This window comes from Anarrhichthys ocellatus, unplaced genomic scaffold (assembly GCF_004355925.1).
Source record: "Anarrhichthys ocellatus isolate YVR2014 unplaced genomic scaffold, GSC_Weel_1.0 scaffold11, whole genome shotgun sequence".
Lineage (NCBI taxonomy): Eukaryota > Metazoa > Chordata > Actinopteri > Perciformes > Anarhichadidae > Anarrhichthys > Anarrhichthys ocellatus.
In genome coordinates, this window is record NW_022280041.1 from 9,589,712 (window position 1) to 9,606,696 (window position 16,985).

At 42.3% G+C, this 16,985-nt stretch overlaps 1 protein-coding gene across 5 annotated transcripts in view; it reads left to right on the top strand.

Moving 5' to 3' along the window:
• Positions 1–297: 297 nt before the first annotated feature.
• The window catches only part of LOC116385485 (urea transporter 1), a 20,791-nt gene continuing 4,103 nt past the window's right edge, over positions 298–16,985 (top strand). Inside the window, exons 1-7 of one of the 5 annotated variants that reach the window (XM_031850982.1) lie at positions 331–371; positions 2,086–2,292; positions 3,217–3,367; positions 3,799–3,988; positions 4,616–4,744; positions 5,737–5,926; positions 11,212–11,359. In XM_031850982.1, coding sequence (XP_031706842.1) covers positions 2,221–2,292; positions 3,217–3,367; positions 3,799–3,988; positions 4,616–4,744; positions 5,737–5,926; positions 11,212–11,359 — 880 coding nt within the window. In that variant the 5' untranslated portion in view covers positions 331–371; positions 2,086–2,220. Of the gene's footprint in view, positions 372–1,599; positions 2,293–3,216; positions 3,368–3,798; positions 3,989–4,615; positions 4,745–5,736; positions 5,927–11,211; positions 11,360–16,985 lie in introns of those variants that run through there. The other 4 variants (XM_031850983.1, XM_031850984.1, XM_031850981.1 and 1 more) reach the window with 4 other exon arrangements.

Genomic DNA, 16,985 nt, shown 5'->3' on the forward strand with positions numbered 1-16,985 from the left:
ATGCTTCCACTAATAGGCTGTCAAGTTAAGTCACTTTTATTTACACAGCCCAATATGACAAATTTGCCTCGGGGCTTTACAATGTACAGCATACGCCACCCTCTGACTGAGAAGAAGAAGAGCCCGTGTACTCTGAAGCATCATGATTAAGTCAGGATTAGGTTCATGTTGGAGCAAAAATAAGTGTGTTGAGTGAGAGAAAGAGAGGTAGAAAAACAACAATGACAAATGTGCATCATCATGGGAACGGCAGGAAATGATGGCTCCTTTGTTTCTCCGCCTGTCTTCTCAATAACACAGAAATCCTTTGTCCTCCCTTATATCACAGTGTTTTGTGTTTGCTCCACTCGACCGTCTTCTGTGGACTTTTAGTAAGTCATTGTTTACTTGTTTAAAGGAAAATCATAAAAAATGTTTGTAAATGAGTAGCCTTTTAGTGTTGACTTCTGGAAACACGATGAACAGTGTGAGAATTGCATCTACGTAGATGTCTACATGGGCTGTGGTTTCAGCAGCTCGTTTGCGATGTTCTCATCAGGGCGTCGTGCCTCATTTGCTGTGGAGATTGGATTCTTTCAGCCGGTTCAGTAATTCGATTTTAAAGTGGCTTTTGTGGAGTTTCTGTGAACTGATCCAAACTCTCACCGTAGCTTTATTTAAACTCTGCCTGAGGTTAATGAGATAATACTTGCAAATAACGTTGTGAGCAGTAGCTGGTACTTCTGTGTCAGGCTGACAGTGAAGCTAATGCTATTTGGTAGATTACTATATTTGGAACCAGGTAGCATGCACTGCATTCCTCTAGTGCATCACTGTGGCTCTAAAGAGACATTAGACTCTAGAAATGCATTTATTTAGCGCAACTAATGGGAATTTAACTTTTGCAAATACTTGATGTTTTTGGGTCGAAAGCATATAAAATAATGCAAAAATATGTGCTCTGGTTTGTGCTGTTTAGTATTTTCCTGTGGAGTTTTATGTATTTGTGTAAAGTTCTATCTTTGGTCATTGCAAACTAGCTTGAGCTGTAAATGCTGGTATGTGGCATTAATCTATGCTATACTTGTCCGTATAGAAATTAACATTTTGAATCTTTGTACTCTCTCAATTTAATTTCAATTTTCAGATATACTTTGCTTTATTGGCATGACATGTTAAGACATTTGTGTTGCCAAAGCATGTACTGTAAAAGAAAATACACTCGATAGTCCCTCTTTTACTCTCATTACAATAAAAAAACGAGACATTTGTAAATTTAAGTAGTACATGTTGAGGGCTGTACCGAGAAGGTGGAATCTTCAAAGCTTCATTCGTACCGTTGATATTCAGATGAGTAATTAACATTCAAATGCTGGGTAGCTTTCTTTTTTGCATGTCTATTCATTGTGTTGAAATCCGGTATTTTCTGCGCAGTTGCAGATAAACTTGAGGCACACTAATATAATAAGTATTATACTATTTGTAGAATTATTGAAAAAAGATAGATGTAATCAATTCCAAAATTAACATCTTTTAATCTAATGAAATATTCTGCTTCAATCCAAATTTGTTGGCGATTAGCCTTTTAAAAAAACATTTTCACTGAGGTCAAAATAGTGTTTGCTCTCCCGCTTGATCCACGCAAAAGGAGGCGCACATCTGTATCAGCTGGGCTGTCTAGCAGAGATCTTACAACACCATAAATTATACTTATAATCACCACAACAACAAAACGTGTTTCCACATTCTTTTAGGGTGTTGACGTCACAAAATATGACAACAGATATTCGAAGCTTCCAGTGCAGCCAGTGCTGCATACTTCACCGTGTGTGCTCTATAATGCCTTCAGTGACCTCTGGTCTGTGTTAGAATAAGTCTGGAGTGGAACAGACACACACACACCGAGAATATTGAGTGAACACTTAAATTGACTGTATCTACAGTACGGTGGCTTGCCTTTATGTGGCGTATGTGTGCGGCAGCGTGTCTGTGCGGTTCCACTTGATGAAACCAACACATTCGCAGGTCAAAGTGTAATCTTCCAGCGTTCACCTGCATCTCGTCCTCTAATAACAGCCCACTCTGGCGTGCGTGTCTCTCTTCCAGAGCTCCACAGTCTGTGATTGATGGAACGAGCCGAGCAGCAGAGACAGACTGAGGGAGGCGGATGTATTTATTGAAGCAGATAAACGATGGAGAGAGCGAGGGAGACGTAGGAAGCGGGAGAGAGATGAGCTGGAGATGGAGATGGCACAGCAGTTTCCACCTGCAAAAACAAGGCTGTTGAATCCCCGCTGCACTGCCTCAGACAAAGTAAAAAGAATCTCTCTGTGATGGTATCTGACATGTTGTTATTGCCTTCACTTATTGCACTTTGAGTCGACTAATGGATGTGCACCAGCGGCCACATATGCACACACATAGATGCACACATCTCTCGGAAGTCGCCTTTTTGTGTTTCTCGAGTGGAAGCAAAATCAAAGCATTTCTCTGCTATTCGGGACATTCAGTGAGCAATGTGTCACTGGAGTTTTTTGCTGAACTCCAAGGGCTCTCAACTATTCTTAAGGTGTAAACAAAGCAGGCAGAAGCAGTGTGAGGAGCTTGTAAAAGTCAAGTCGATGTCAAAGCAAAGCAAGTGCCTCTTAGGGAGGAATCTGGTGTCAACAGTTTTCCTCTCCCGCATCCGATTCCTCGAAGAATGCAAAGCAGCAAAGATGGCTGGGTTATATATTACACCTTTTGGAAAGACTTGAGGTGACACAACATGCATTATCAAAGACAGAAAGACAAACATCCACGTGTCGCGCTGCAATAAAAGGTGGATGATTAGCTTAAATGGACAAACAATGGGTGAAGAGATGTCACAATGGGGCTGGTAGAGAAAGGGGAAGGAGAGGTGGTTTGGAAATGAGGGGATCAGGTGCAAGGGCTTCACCAATCTTCTTCTCTTCGACCAGTCCCAATGGCGTTGGACTTTGTCCTTCTGCGACACGGCCGGAACAAAGCTGAGTGAGTACGTTAGCCTGCCCACTAGTTTATTAGTCATCCCCTTAGACCTCACTCGGGAGGAAAGAGGGAGAGGAGGAAAAGGCAATGAAGGCATGACTGAGAAGGAAGGGGAGTAAGAAGCAACAAGAGAGAAAACAGAGGAGCGAGAAGAACTAAAGAGGAACAACAAAGAAAAGTGGAAAGTGTTTTTCCAACGTCACTACAACATATTTATCCCTTTTCTAGCGGCGTGGTCCAACAGCTGCAGTGATGTGGATGGATACCAAAACGGAGGTGGAGGAGGCCAGCAGGAATCACGCCAGCCGCAGTCGGCGTGTGATGAGCGGCCTGCTGTTGTTTACTGGGGACATGGAGCACTTGGATAAGTGCATGCAGGGTAGGAAGACTCTCACAATACACTGCTACATCGCAACACGTTTTCTTACTTTTAATCTTGAAAACAAGGATACAATTTATGACCTGTTTTCTAAAATGCATAATAAATCACTGCGGAGTCTCCTCATACTGTGATTATGAAACTTTTCAAAAAGAGTAAGTTGCCAAACACTTGGAATGTGTTGAAATCTGAAATGCTTACATTGCCATTCAAATATGCAGATGTAATCATTACGCAGCGCCCACGATGAATTCTGCTGCTCTCCCAACATAAAACATAATCATCATTAAACTCCCATTGTAGCTCTTGTATATAAACGCTGAATGTCCATCAAGAGAAACGTGTTTTGTGCTGCAGATTTTCCTGAAAGGTTTTGGGGGGGAAATGCTGTCAAGAACAATGTGTAAAATGTTTTCTTTCTGTGTCCTCAGACAAGCTGTTTGTGCTGCAGCTGGCGGTGTGGGGCCTGAGAGGGGTGGCCAGGGTGATCCTAGCCAACAACCCGCTGAGCGGTGCTCTCATCCTGGCCGCACTGTACTGGGCTTCCCCCTGGCAGGGCCTGCTGGGAACTCTGGGTGTACTGGCCTCTACGCTAACAGCTGTTATCATAGGGCAAGACAGGTGGACTGATACATACTTACAGAAACACACACCCACATGAACGGCATAGAAGCTCATAAAAGTGCACATTTGTATGTACATATTTAATGATAAGTCCATCTTAAAACCACATAACAGAAAAATGTCCCTTTTAAATAATCGAACCCTCATTAAAATCCTGTCTGTTGCTTGGAAGCCGACCCTGTAACACAAGCCTATAATTTGCACCACTAATTGTGATTGAGGGTTCTACTTAAAATTCATGAGAATAACAGCTCCATGACTGATGGGCCTGTGTTCACCCACACCCACTGCCTAGCAATTCTTATTTTGGCTATATTTCCCAATGTTTACTCTATGCCACGCACAGTATAATATGCAACTTTTTTATTTTTTTATAAATTCCAGTTGAGCTGGGGCTCCTAACGGTTGTTTTTTTTTAATCTGACATACTACATAATACATGTTGGTGTCACCCTGGGGCCTCTGCTCATTAATACTGAACAGTTTGTTTCATGGGGACCCATAAAAAGCCACACTCATGTGCGTTTCCATCTTGAAAACAATCTTCCTGTAAATCACTGTATCACACAAATGTAATTGTGATCATGAATTGTGAATCTTTCTGTTCTCTCTTTGTGTTTGTAGCGCTGAGGTGTCAGGAGGTCTCCATGGTTTTAACGGCATGTTGGTGTCTCTGCTGATAGGAGTGTTCAGCACTGCAGGAGACTGGTACTGGTGGCTGCTGCTGCCTGTCTGCTTGGGATCAGCTACATGGTGAGATACACGGATAGCCATCTCCTTATATTGTTATCATTGTAAAGGAGAATTAGGCTTCTTGTGCCTTTTTAGCTCACACAGTCTGTAAATGGCTAATGATCATTTTTAATGGCATCTTTCTTCTTCCTTTTCTTCTCTATTGAGATATACTTCACCGCTAAATACTCTCTCCCAGTCACATCACTGGTCCCATAGCTCTGAAACAGCAGTGCCAATCACAGTTCAACGTGATAACGGCAGCTCAGGACATGAACACTGACCAGTGCTGTTACTTTTCCATTGAGGACAGTCTCTGTATATTGCATGCCTCAGGATAATGTGCACAATAGTACAAATGCACCAGTTTTCACTTCACGCTCCTCTCTCAATCTTTGAAGTCTATTCACTTGGTGACAAATCATTTGCAGTCCCAAGTTTTAAAAGGAAAGCAATGATTCTAATTTTGAGGTTTAATTAATCAGCTCTTTCGAACACCATCTAAAGCATTTTCACACCAAAAGCTAAGTTTGCATCTCAATCCAAAATATAGTTCACACATAGCTTCTTGTAAAAAAGGAATGGCAGGATTTGATATTGCACTCTTTCAATTTATCAACACTTTATAGGAAAAATAATGAACCAAGAAACTAATAGACCGACGAAAAGTATTCGTTCGTGGTAGCCCTATTTCTATTGAAATAAATTCTTTTCTTGCAGATATTTGAGTCTCTGTAAGTACCATTTGAAATCAATCCTGTCTCCAAGAGAACCAAAAGACAATTCTTAGACTTTTTTTGCAGACTGAATGCTAATAATGGAATACGCCAATGCCCCTTCTCTCACCACACCATCGGGGTGTGCCTCCACTTACAGCGTACAGTATGAGAGAACTGTATGCCACAGTGAAGCCATTTAGTGTGAATGTGAACATGTGTCTGCAAAAAGCTTGTAAACCAGGTCCATTTCATTAAAAATGATCAGCATCTCTCACCCCCCGTCCCCATCTCCAGTGTCTTTCTGTTCAGTGGTCTCTCCCCGGTGTTGGACCGCTGGGACTTGCCTGTCGCTGTGTTTCCCTTCAACATCATCATTGTCCTCTACCTCCTTTGTACCGGCACAGACAACCCTTACTTCCCGCACCACCCGGCTACACCACCGGGGCTGCCAGAGCACAATGGCACCGAACTCATTGCAGTCGAGGTGAGGTGTTCCAAAGTTTGATGAAATTTTGTGCATAGGTTGCGTTATACTACACGGAAGGCAGGAGGTTGCTGTTCAAAAGCAGACTCTGAAATCACGATCGCCTCTCAGATCTTGAAGCTTAGTAAAACTTCCAAAATCAATACAATTGATTTTTTCCTACTTTTTTTCATAACCCGTGTAAGTTTAGAAAACTCCCCCAAAAGATTTTACTCTACTATATTTTTGGAGTTTTACGATAAGTAATTGTATACAAGAAACATTTCACCAACAAAGACCACGCTTCTTATGATTGCAAATTAGTTTGAAATAACATGCATAACAAAAAACATAATAAATATGAGAACTGAAACAAACAGGAGATAATTGACTTATACAGGTAGACACAGGTTGTTAAATCAGGAGAAACTTAATTTACAATGAACAAATACATTTATTTAATTGTATAAAGTAAAGTTAAAATTCTGGAGAGTCGACACTGGTGGGGGTGTTGAAGACAGTAGGGGCAGGCTGAAGATAGATGATGGCATGTAGAGTGAGACTGCCCTCAGTGGAAGGAACCTTGAGCACCGGATGTGATGATGAATGGGGAGGAGGGTCACATCGGTTTGTACTGAAATGACAGCTGCCTGCACAGAAGAGAACAGGTCTTTAAAGTTTGACAGGAAATATATGATTGGCTGAGGGAGGCCGTGGCGAAATCGCCCACTGTCAGCTGATAGAGTAGGAGCGAGAGTCAGAGAGATGTGTGAGTGAATGAGAGCATAAAAACACTGTCCTAATGTAGGAGGTTAGAGTAAATCCCAACATTTTACACACTTAGTTAATTATTTTACAACTGTATGATTATAAATACTATATTTCAAAATATCCTCCTCTAAGCAAAGCTCTCTAAGTTTTACTGTACTTTACTCTCAGTAAATAATCAATGCTAACAATTTGATATTCAAGGAGGGATTTGGTAATCCTTAAATTATTATAGTGGCACCAAACATACTAAGCTGAATTCCGAAAAATGCTAACGGACAAAATCTATTCTGAATCCAATGTTACAGGTCAGATATGCTACTGGTTTACACGACAGGAGTTTGGTGAGAGTATCTTACCACAGCATCCTACATCGGACACACCGGAAGCCTGAAATGAGCTCTGAGGCAGACTGGCACGCAGGCTTCCTGCCCCCTGGTAGCATTGAAGACTGGCCGACCATCTTTACACTCTGCTGACGGCAGCCACTCAAGCTCCAGAGGAACAAGTCCTCCGGGCCGCGCTGGCTTACCCCACACAGCGACACCTATCACCATGCAGGGCTTAAGAGCGCGACTGAGTCTTCCCCACAGTCCAAATGCCCACCGTCAGCGTTGGCTGTGAGAAGCCAGGGCTACTACCTGGGTAACTCCGTAGTCTTCCCAGAATGCAGTTCTTAAGACGGGTGTCAAACTCGAGGCCCGCGTGAGGGCCTTGATTTTGACACCCCTGACTTAAGAGGTGCTGCAGGACACTCTCCAAACTGCTCAACACAATGAGCATGAATCTGCTAACATGATGGGACAACACCTGACTGTAATTGGTTGAAAACCTTGCAAGTTCATCAGCCAATTAGCCATATGATAGACCTTCACGTCAACAAAAGTTCACCATCCCAGCATAACTGAGATGGGTGGGGAGCCCCTCCAAGAAGCCTGACCACAGTCGAATGAAATAACTTTATAAATCATCAGCGCCATGCTTTGTCGTCGGACGCAGCATGCTGACTGTGCAGATGCTATGACCAGTGGTTTTGCCGCGGCCTGCCTCAGAGCCTCAGAGCTTTCCAGGTGTCTTCTGTGGAGTTGTTGAAGACAGTAGGGGCAGGCTGAAGATAGACGATGGCATGTGGAGTGGGACTGCCCTCAGTGGAAGAAACCTTGAGCACCGATGTGATGATGAATGGGGAGGAGGGTCACATCGGTTCATACTGAAATGACAGCTGACTGCACAGAAGAGAACAGGTCTTTAAAGTTTGACGGGAAATATATGATTGGCTGAGGGAGGCCGTGGCGAAATCGCCCACTGTCAGCTGATAGAGTAGGAGCGAGAGAGCGAGAGTCAGAGAGATGTGTGAGTGAATGAGAGCATAACAAGACTGTCCTAATGTAGGAGGTTAGAGTAAATCCCAACATTTTACACAGTTAATTATTTTACAACTGTATGATTATAAATACTATATTTCAAAATATCCCTCCTATAAGCAAAGCTCTCTAAGTTTTACTGTACTTTACTCTCAGTAAATAATCAATGCTAACAATTTGATATTCAAGGAGGGATTTGGTAATCCTTAAATTATTATAGTGGCACCAAACATACTAAGCTACATTACGAAAAGTGCTAACGGACAAAATCTATTCTGAATCCAATGTTACAGGTCAGATATGCTACTGGTTTACACGACAGGAGTTTGGTGAGAGTATATTACCCCATCATCCTACATCGGACACCGGAAATACCGCTAACGCATGTTGGCACATGATTTGAAGACTGGCCATCTCCTTTTGATACTACTGAAACAGTATAGTTTCAACAGTGTTGTCTCAAAGGGAACTATTGGAAGCGACTGGATTGTTGATAAAAGACAAACACCAAGCTGAACTAAGGCCAGTTATCCTCCTTGTGTCTGCCATGTTGCAGCCGGAGTGAACGAGTAACTGATCGGAGCAAAATATGCATAAGATCAGCCAGCTATGACTCACCAGTTACTAAGCAACAGTTACTGATGGAGCTCCGGTTCGGAAATTATAATCAGCCCAAACTGTTTTAATCAACAATTCTTGGTGATTGAAACTCATAGTGGAAATAAGGCAGTTGCATTTAAGATAGTGTCTGAGGTCGTGAACAATATTCAGAACGGTAGTGATAGTATGAGTGTCACACGGGTTTCCAGGAAGGAAATATTGAGGTGGAGTTTATAGCTGCAGTTACCTTTTGTAAAGCCAGAGAGACAAACAACTAGCAATAAAACCTTAAGGCCTATATGCATGCTGCTGAAAGTCACCGCGATTAAAATGCAAGCTGTAGAAAATTGATAAGCTTCGATCCACCAAATTGAAATGCATTGCTGTCGCCTTGAACTGCTTCTCATGAGACTTTGGCAAAAGTAATGCAGACTCTCACCAGCTGCTGCAGTCTGCTTTTGATCTCTGAGAGCCAGCTGGCATCTCAATGCTTAAGGGACAACTGAATTCTAATCTCCATGCTGTTTGGAAGCAGCCTCTGTCTTCTTCCAAATGTAATGAGCGTACATAACGATTACTCGTTAGCATTGGTGTATATGTGCTGATCACAAGGACAACATAACCTCACATACAGATACAACAAACTATCCGTATTCCTATAAACATGTATAATAAAACACTTGAATATCTAGATATTAGATATCTTCACTGCTCAAATTTTGTATTTCAGCAGCACTAACCACAATCTTGTATTACGTCAAATACGCAACACTGAAGATGGAGATGACAGCTAACTAGACCTGTAAGAGAGTCGTTTGATTTATTTACCACGTGACATTTGTGTGTTTTTAGAAGCACAGTATTAGACAGGAGTGGTGAAGGATGTTGTATATGTGTATTCCTGAACATGGAGATCTGCAAACTGACTGAAGTTCTCTAAAGTAAATTACCTATGCTGACTAAACCATCTCACCGCTGTTGGGTGTCCTGAATCAAGATTTACATTAACAAGCATCGCGTCGTGGCACAGTGTGTCTCTCGCACTTGATAATGACTTTCCACAAGTTTCAGTCCCTCCGCCTCAGATTATTTCCCTCCTATGAAAGAGTTTCTCCCTCTTTTTCCTGTTCCCTCCATCTGTCCGTCTCTCGCCATTATAAACGCTGTCCTTTTCCCTTCATGAATTCTCTTTGGTGTGTTGCGTGGGAGATCTGAAACCTCTAAATCCTTCCTTTTATCTCTTTGCTTCTCTTCTCCTCAGCCTCTACCCATGTGTCTGCAATTATCCTTCCTCCGTCTCCCACTTTCTGCATCTTTCTTCATCACTTTTTCAATCTGCCTCTTTCATCCTCCTTTGCTCTCCTCCGTCATAGTTCCATTTACAATAAACAGCTAGTAACCACGTTTTCAAGGACAACACAATCAAATTGTAGATATGTTTTTTATGTTGCAGTCCCTAATGTGAAACCATCTCTTCCTTCTCCTCCGCTTCTCTTTTTCCTCTTTCATCTAATTTTTCTTTTCTATTGCTCTTTCCTTTCCTCCACCCATCTCCATTTCCTCTTTCCTTCTCTCCTCCTCCTCTCATCTTTCCTCTGGTTCTCTCCGGAGATGGGGATGACGTAGGTCCTATTTATATTTAATGTCTTCAGCTTTCACTCTGCTAAGGAGGGCGCTCTGGCTGCACTACCACACCAGTGTACTTAATCTTTCTGCACACAGACACACAGGCGTACACATGTGTGTGTACACACATAGAAGCGCACACACGCACAAAGACTTTGTGTGGCTGCAATATAATTAAACACCATTTATGACTTGTAAATATCCGCGACAGGTAGGTGCACCCATCCCGTCGCCATGGAAACTCTTTTCTCCTGACTGTGTGTGTGTGTGTGTGTGTGTGTGTGTGTGTGTGTGTGTGTGTATATACAGGGGACATATGCTTGTTTCAAGGTTCATACTTTTATTTTGAGTTCTTCTGGAACATGTTTACACGCTTTAATGTTCAAGAAAACACATTTTTCTAATTCTGTCTGAATCTACCCGTATTAACCGTCTGTCTGAAACTAAAACAATCCCAGTCTGCTCTGATTGGCTTGTGAGAAAAACATGGTGCACCTTTGCAAAGGTAGTTTTTCGCAAAGTCAGGTGTAGATACTGAGATGGGGGGAGGTATATTACATATAGTCTGCATGTGACGGAAGCCAAATCTGAATGGCTCATTGAATCACATTGTTTCACATTGTTTTCTGATTTAGGCAGCCCACAAAAAACTGACTGGTTTGTCTTATTTCACAGTTTGTACATAGGTCCCTCCACATACCAAAATGTATGTGCACAAGCACTGAAAAAGTGAGTTTTTCATGTGCCCTTTAACTGGGAGAAGAAAAGAGGCTGGTTTCGACTGGAAAGAGAGCCATTGAGTAGAATCCACACATTTTGTCATTATGTTTTTGTGAGTGTGCTTCTGTCTCTTGGATTTTTATACTTTTATATAAAACCTGTGTATAATTATTTACAATGTGCTACATCGTGTAATCCTCCATTTTAAGTTCTCTCTCTCTTGCCCAGGTTACGCGTGGCATCCTTCTGGGCGTGGGTCAGATCTTTGCCTGTGGAGCTTTGGGGCCCTCACTCCTCATCCTGGGTGCTGTTCTGCTCTACTCTCCCCTGCTGGCCGCCCATGCTCTGCTGGGATCGGCAGTGGGAACGTTGGCTGGTGAGTCTCCATCTGAGTGTTCACATGTCCGTGTGGGAGGAGTGGGAGTGTTAGCAAAACGTTATAATATATTATATAATAATAAGGGCATACTGTACTGACCTCATACGATGGTTGGTGTCTTTTAGGTTGAACAAATCTGGGTTGAAGTTCCATATTTTCAGCGTCCATGGGCACCACACATTTTTAAATGTCAGTGATTAGTCTCACTGTATAATACCTGGCCATGGGTATCTGTACTTACACGGAAGCTCCAACATTCCAGACATACATGTCAGTTTACTAGTCATGGGGAGTACTCCTCAGCCTGTGAAAACAGTTGTGTAATAATGTCCTTTGTGGCTCTGGAGGTGCTTTGTTGGGTTTGAGAAATAACCCCTAATTAAATCATCAGGGTTACATCAGCTTGCGCTTTGAGACAACATTTATAACGAAAAGCCTGTAATTCTAACTGTGGGTGTGGAGTTTGCAGAGGCAGGATGTTTCTAGAGCGTTATATACTAAAGATTTAAAGTGAGATTATCTTTCCACCTGCTGTGGTTTGGGCATTTCTCTCCCTTTTATTATAAACAGCAGAGAGGACAGGAAACAAGGGAGAGAGAGATGCAGCGGACTCAAACCGGAGATGTCGCAGTTTGTGGTCGAAATCTCAACCCATAAACCACAGGGGCGCCCCCATTCTGTCTTTTAACCTGTCTCTTGTGAGTTTCCCAACTCGGAAATTCATCCATCATCCGCAGCCTCTTACCTTGCACAGGGTCGCACTGCTGACTGTGGGCAAGAGACAGGGTGCCAGACTATCACTGGGCTGACGCATATACACAGACAACCTTTCAAGTTTCATATTTTGCACCATTAATTGTGATTCCCTTACATTCATAATGTATAAACTTACAGTTTGAAAGCCAAACAGCATCACTTCATGTTTATTTTTAATTCCACCCTAGCCATTTGCTATAGTATATGTTAGAAATAGCAAAGGGGAACAGTAAGCACTAAAATAATAAAATACTTGCTTTATTTCATGACTGAAACTATGTTCTGCTGTCAAAGTTGCACAAGCCCTCCCAACTATGCTAGGAGCATAGTCAGTATCATTAACTCTTCCTGAGGGTAGCTTTATAAACCATCCATTTATTAAACCATCAATCAGGACCTCAAATAGAATGCAGGCTTAGCTCCATGCATAGCAGCTGTTGAATTATAGTAATGTATGCTTTTAACATAGTTAAAGTCTGGTGCTCATATAAATATGAAACTGTAAGAGGCAGTGGCAGCCTGTGGGCTTCTCCGGAAGACAGAGAGCAGTTAGCAGAGCACTGATTCAGGGACAGAGAATGACAAATGCTAGGAGACAAATGCTAGGAGTTCAAAAGATTTCAGCCCCCTGCTTCCGTCTGCAGCTAAGAGTACAATACAGTGTCCTAAAATACTTTAGTGTGTGTGTGTGCGTGTGTGTGTGTGTGTGTGTGTATGTTTGTAGCTATGAGTCATACTGTAAAAAACAGAGGAGTGGGAGTGAGCTCATACATACACATACTTGCACAAACCCGTGGCGTGGACACATGCTAACAGTAGCAGGCACACACACACACACACACACACACACACACACACACACACACTGCTGCAATAAAAGACACCAGTGTGCCAAGAAAGTCATTGAAGAGATGAGACTGTAATGAGATTTTTTAAGGCAACACAGCTGATGGAAAACAACAACAACAACAACAGTGGGAATCGAGCAACAAAGCAGACATGGTTTTTAATGCTATAATTTGTGCATTCTCTCTTCCTTCCCCTTTCATTGTCCATTTGGATGCTTGTAAGTCAGGGCTCCACCAGAGACAATCTTCTGAACCGACTTCCCTGTATAAATGTAAACGCACTTACACACGCCCAGAAATAAATGAAGAAGCGGCACACAGTGAGAGGGTTAAAGAGTGTGAATAACTGATACAAAGTCAGATTCAAAAACGTAATACTGCCTGACAGAGAACCGGAGAGGAAAAGAAGGATCAGTGTCAAGAGACAAAGAAGAAAGTGTCAGATGGAGATGGAGAGTAGAGAAAAGGGATAAAGAGTTGAGGAGGATAAAAGGCAGGGGACAAAAAATAGTGGAGAAAAAGTAGTGCTAGAGAGAGAGAAGTGAATGAAAGTTGTTATAATAAATGTATCAAAGAAGAGAGGACACCCTAAATAATTTTACATTTCTATTCATACTATACTGTAATACTAGGGCCCTCTCTACCCTGCAACACACAAACAATGCCGTTTCTCCATGTCGTCTAAATGCATTTCAAGACCCCTTTTACAGGCTTCTTGGTTTAAAACTAATATGTGCTGTGCGACAACAGAAAGCAAGAATGGAATGATCACTTATCACGATCATTATCTCTGTTAGCACAGTCATTATTATCATCCTAATTATTTTTCTATTATGTTTTTACCAACATCAGAATAGCTTTTGAAGTGTCATTGCTTTCGTCACTGGTCTCGTTCATCTCCACCTTTTGGTACTGTTGTCATCAGTTTAATCATTTCTTTTTCAAGGATGAAGCTGAGGTGAGAGACCAAAGGCATTCAGACAGACAGCAGATGTTTAGAGGCGTGTGGGGTCCCTGATGACAGGCAGGGGAAATCACTTTCTATGAGTAATCAGCCTCATCACCTCTTAATGCTGCCTACTTTATCTGTGAGAAGGAGCAAGAATGACAGAGAAACAGTAGCATGGGTCACACTGAGAGGGAAGAGATGCTAAATTGGCCTGGGGCGGGCAGAGTGTGAGGCCGTATTTAGAGCTGCCACTCAAAGCATCGTGGCGTAAACTATTCCCATAAGGGGTTTCCAGAGCAGGAGATCAGGGGCTTTATGTAGACCAGAGCCTCCACCTCCTGCTGCTTTCATGTTATTGGAGAATAATTGTAGAAATGTTTTAAAGTGGGATCAAATACAGGAGGGATGAAAAGGTAAGGCTGTTGGACAAGTCAACTTGGGTTCACTGTTTCTTAAGTAGCTTTGCATTTATCATGTGGCAACAGATAAAAGGCAGTTTTCAAGTTACAATCTCACATCTGCGTCCCTGGTTTGACATCCTGTAAATGCAGCATCAGACAGGCAGAAGCTCTTAGGAAGAAATTCTTTTTTGGGAGGAGGATGTATATTTATGACCAGTACATGGCAATGTCGTAATTTCAATATCTATAATTTGTATTTCTAAGTAAAAAAAAGTACAGCCTCAGCTGTAGTACTAATTATCAAATGTTAGCATGCTAACACACTGAACATTGTTGGCATTGCCAGCATCTTAGCATGCTGATATTAGCATTTAGCTGAGAGCACCACTGTGCCCTAATACAGCCTAATAGAGCCACTAGCATCTCTACAGAGGTTAAAAACACAAGCATTCTTAGCACACATGATTAATAGCATTAGAAGCATTCACAGAGAAAGAGGATTGTAGTAATGGGCCTATATAACATCTGATATCTGGATCAAGTTAACAAATGAGTCCACACAGAGAGCAATCCATTTAGCTGTATCCACAGTTTTCCCCTCGAAGGCTCCAAATGACAGAATGAGAGATTTACCAGCTGAATGAAGAGCAAAGGCCCCAATGCAAAGCCAGCCATTGCACACTAACACTGGAAAACAATGCATTATTGTGCAGTTTATTTCAGTTGTTCATTCCAACCTATTGCACTGTCCTCCAGTTAGTCTGCAGCTAGTCACTGTGGTTTGATGCAGGCAGCAACTAGAAAAGAGGAGAGATGTTGTGTTTGATATGATAAGAGATATCTGACTCATTCTATTAGCATAGACAATATCACACTGGGAGTGATTAACACACACACACACACACACACACACGTATACACACAAATTAGAAAAACAGTAAAAAAATGAAGTATCCTCTGGGGCCTCCCTCCCACATTGCCATTAGTCTTTAATGACACCCTTATGTGGGCATGGAAGGACGGGGCAGCAGAGTGTGAAGGTGTGATGAAGGAAGCAAAGAAGGGACTGAGGAATGAGAAACAAAGGGGAAATGGTGACAGTGAAGATGGAGAGGAAGATAATGAAGTGTGGAATAAGGAGGAGAGAAGATGAGTGCAAAACAACCGGAGAGGAAAGAGGGAGAGGATGGCAGAGTAGCCCAGAGAGACACAGTGAGGAGGCAGTACTGGGGTGTGGTCAGTGCGATACAGGACCAGACTGCTAAACTGCAGACCACAATGTCTGGTAATAAGGGAAACAATCACAGCACAGCCTGACGCTCATTTATGCACGATTAATACATGCATGATCATTTTGCGTTGATACCGTTGTCATTAGTAATTTGTCTTTTGTTTAGCATGGATGGCGATCATTTTAAATGTGGCTGCTATGCCCTGTACAGTTTTGGGTTTGAGAGAGCTTCTACTAACCCAAATGTGACGATGCAAATGACAGAGTTGTGACATGGCAACCAGGCTATTTAGTGAAGGATAATTCCTTCCCACTCACCCAGGAGCACATTCAGCTTAGTGCAAGTTTGTGTAAATAATACATAGCCACTACAGCAAATAGCGGGTTACTGGTGGTCACTGCAGTCAGACAGCGTTCAGTCATTTTTCATGATATTGCTTTTACCAAAAAAGGTAAAAATACATTCACTGAGATTCATTTGGGTTGGCGTGCCCCCCTGTGCAGTCTGCATAAAGCTTCAGCTTCCCTGTGTAGTGGTTGCTTAGCATGGACGCAAGACATTGACCTGCTGTTCACCCCCCCCCCCGCCTCCCACATCAATGCTCTGCAGCAGTACAACGGAGACACTGGATTATGGAATCAGGACTGAAAAATGTAATCCCGAAATAAAACATTGATACTGAAGTTGTTTATGTAAGAACTCAAATTTTAGGAAATGTGAAAATCATTGTTGTTCAATTTTAAAAGCTTCGTATTCCTGTGTGATTGATATTCAGAGCTTCCTGTTTTTCCTCTTGTCTCCTTTTCTCATCACTCATTACAGTAGAAGACTTCTAAAACAACTGAAACCTTTTCATTTAGTTGCTTACTAGGAGGAGGCACGCAGGGCCTTTGTCAGCACTTCCTCTACCCAGCCCTACTCACCATCGTCACATGGCTACTGGCTGAACCCAATCTTTTCCAAAGTGGAAAATACAATAGACAAAGCAGATGAATTAGATCTCAGCTCCTCCTTAGTGGCGCATCATATCCTGTAAACACTGTTACACAAGTTCTGTTTAGATGTGAGGGAATAGAGAGCGAAAATCAACATTTCCTTATTAGGTTACAGTGCATGCAAATTACAATTTGAACTGAAGCCAACCATACAACAGTGTGTGTCTAGCGCCGCCACATGGATCATTCTAGTACAGCAGCTCTAACAACCAAATATCTGTGTGTGTGTGTGTGTGTGTGTGTGTGCGTGTGTGTGTGTGTGTGTGTGTGTGCGTGTGTGTGTGTGTGTGTGTGTGTGCATGTCTGTGTATTTCCATTTGTGTGATTCCCAGATCTGTCAACAGCAGTGACTCATTATTTATTTTGTAATTAGATTTGTAAAGGTTCAACTCTGAGTGTGTGTGTGTGTGTGTGTGTGTGTGTGTGTGTGTGTGTGTGTGTG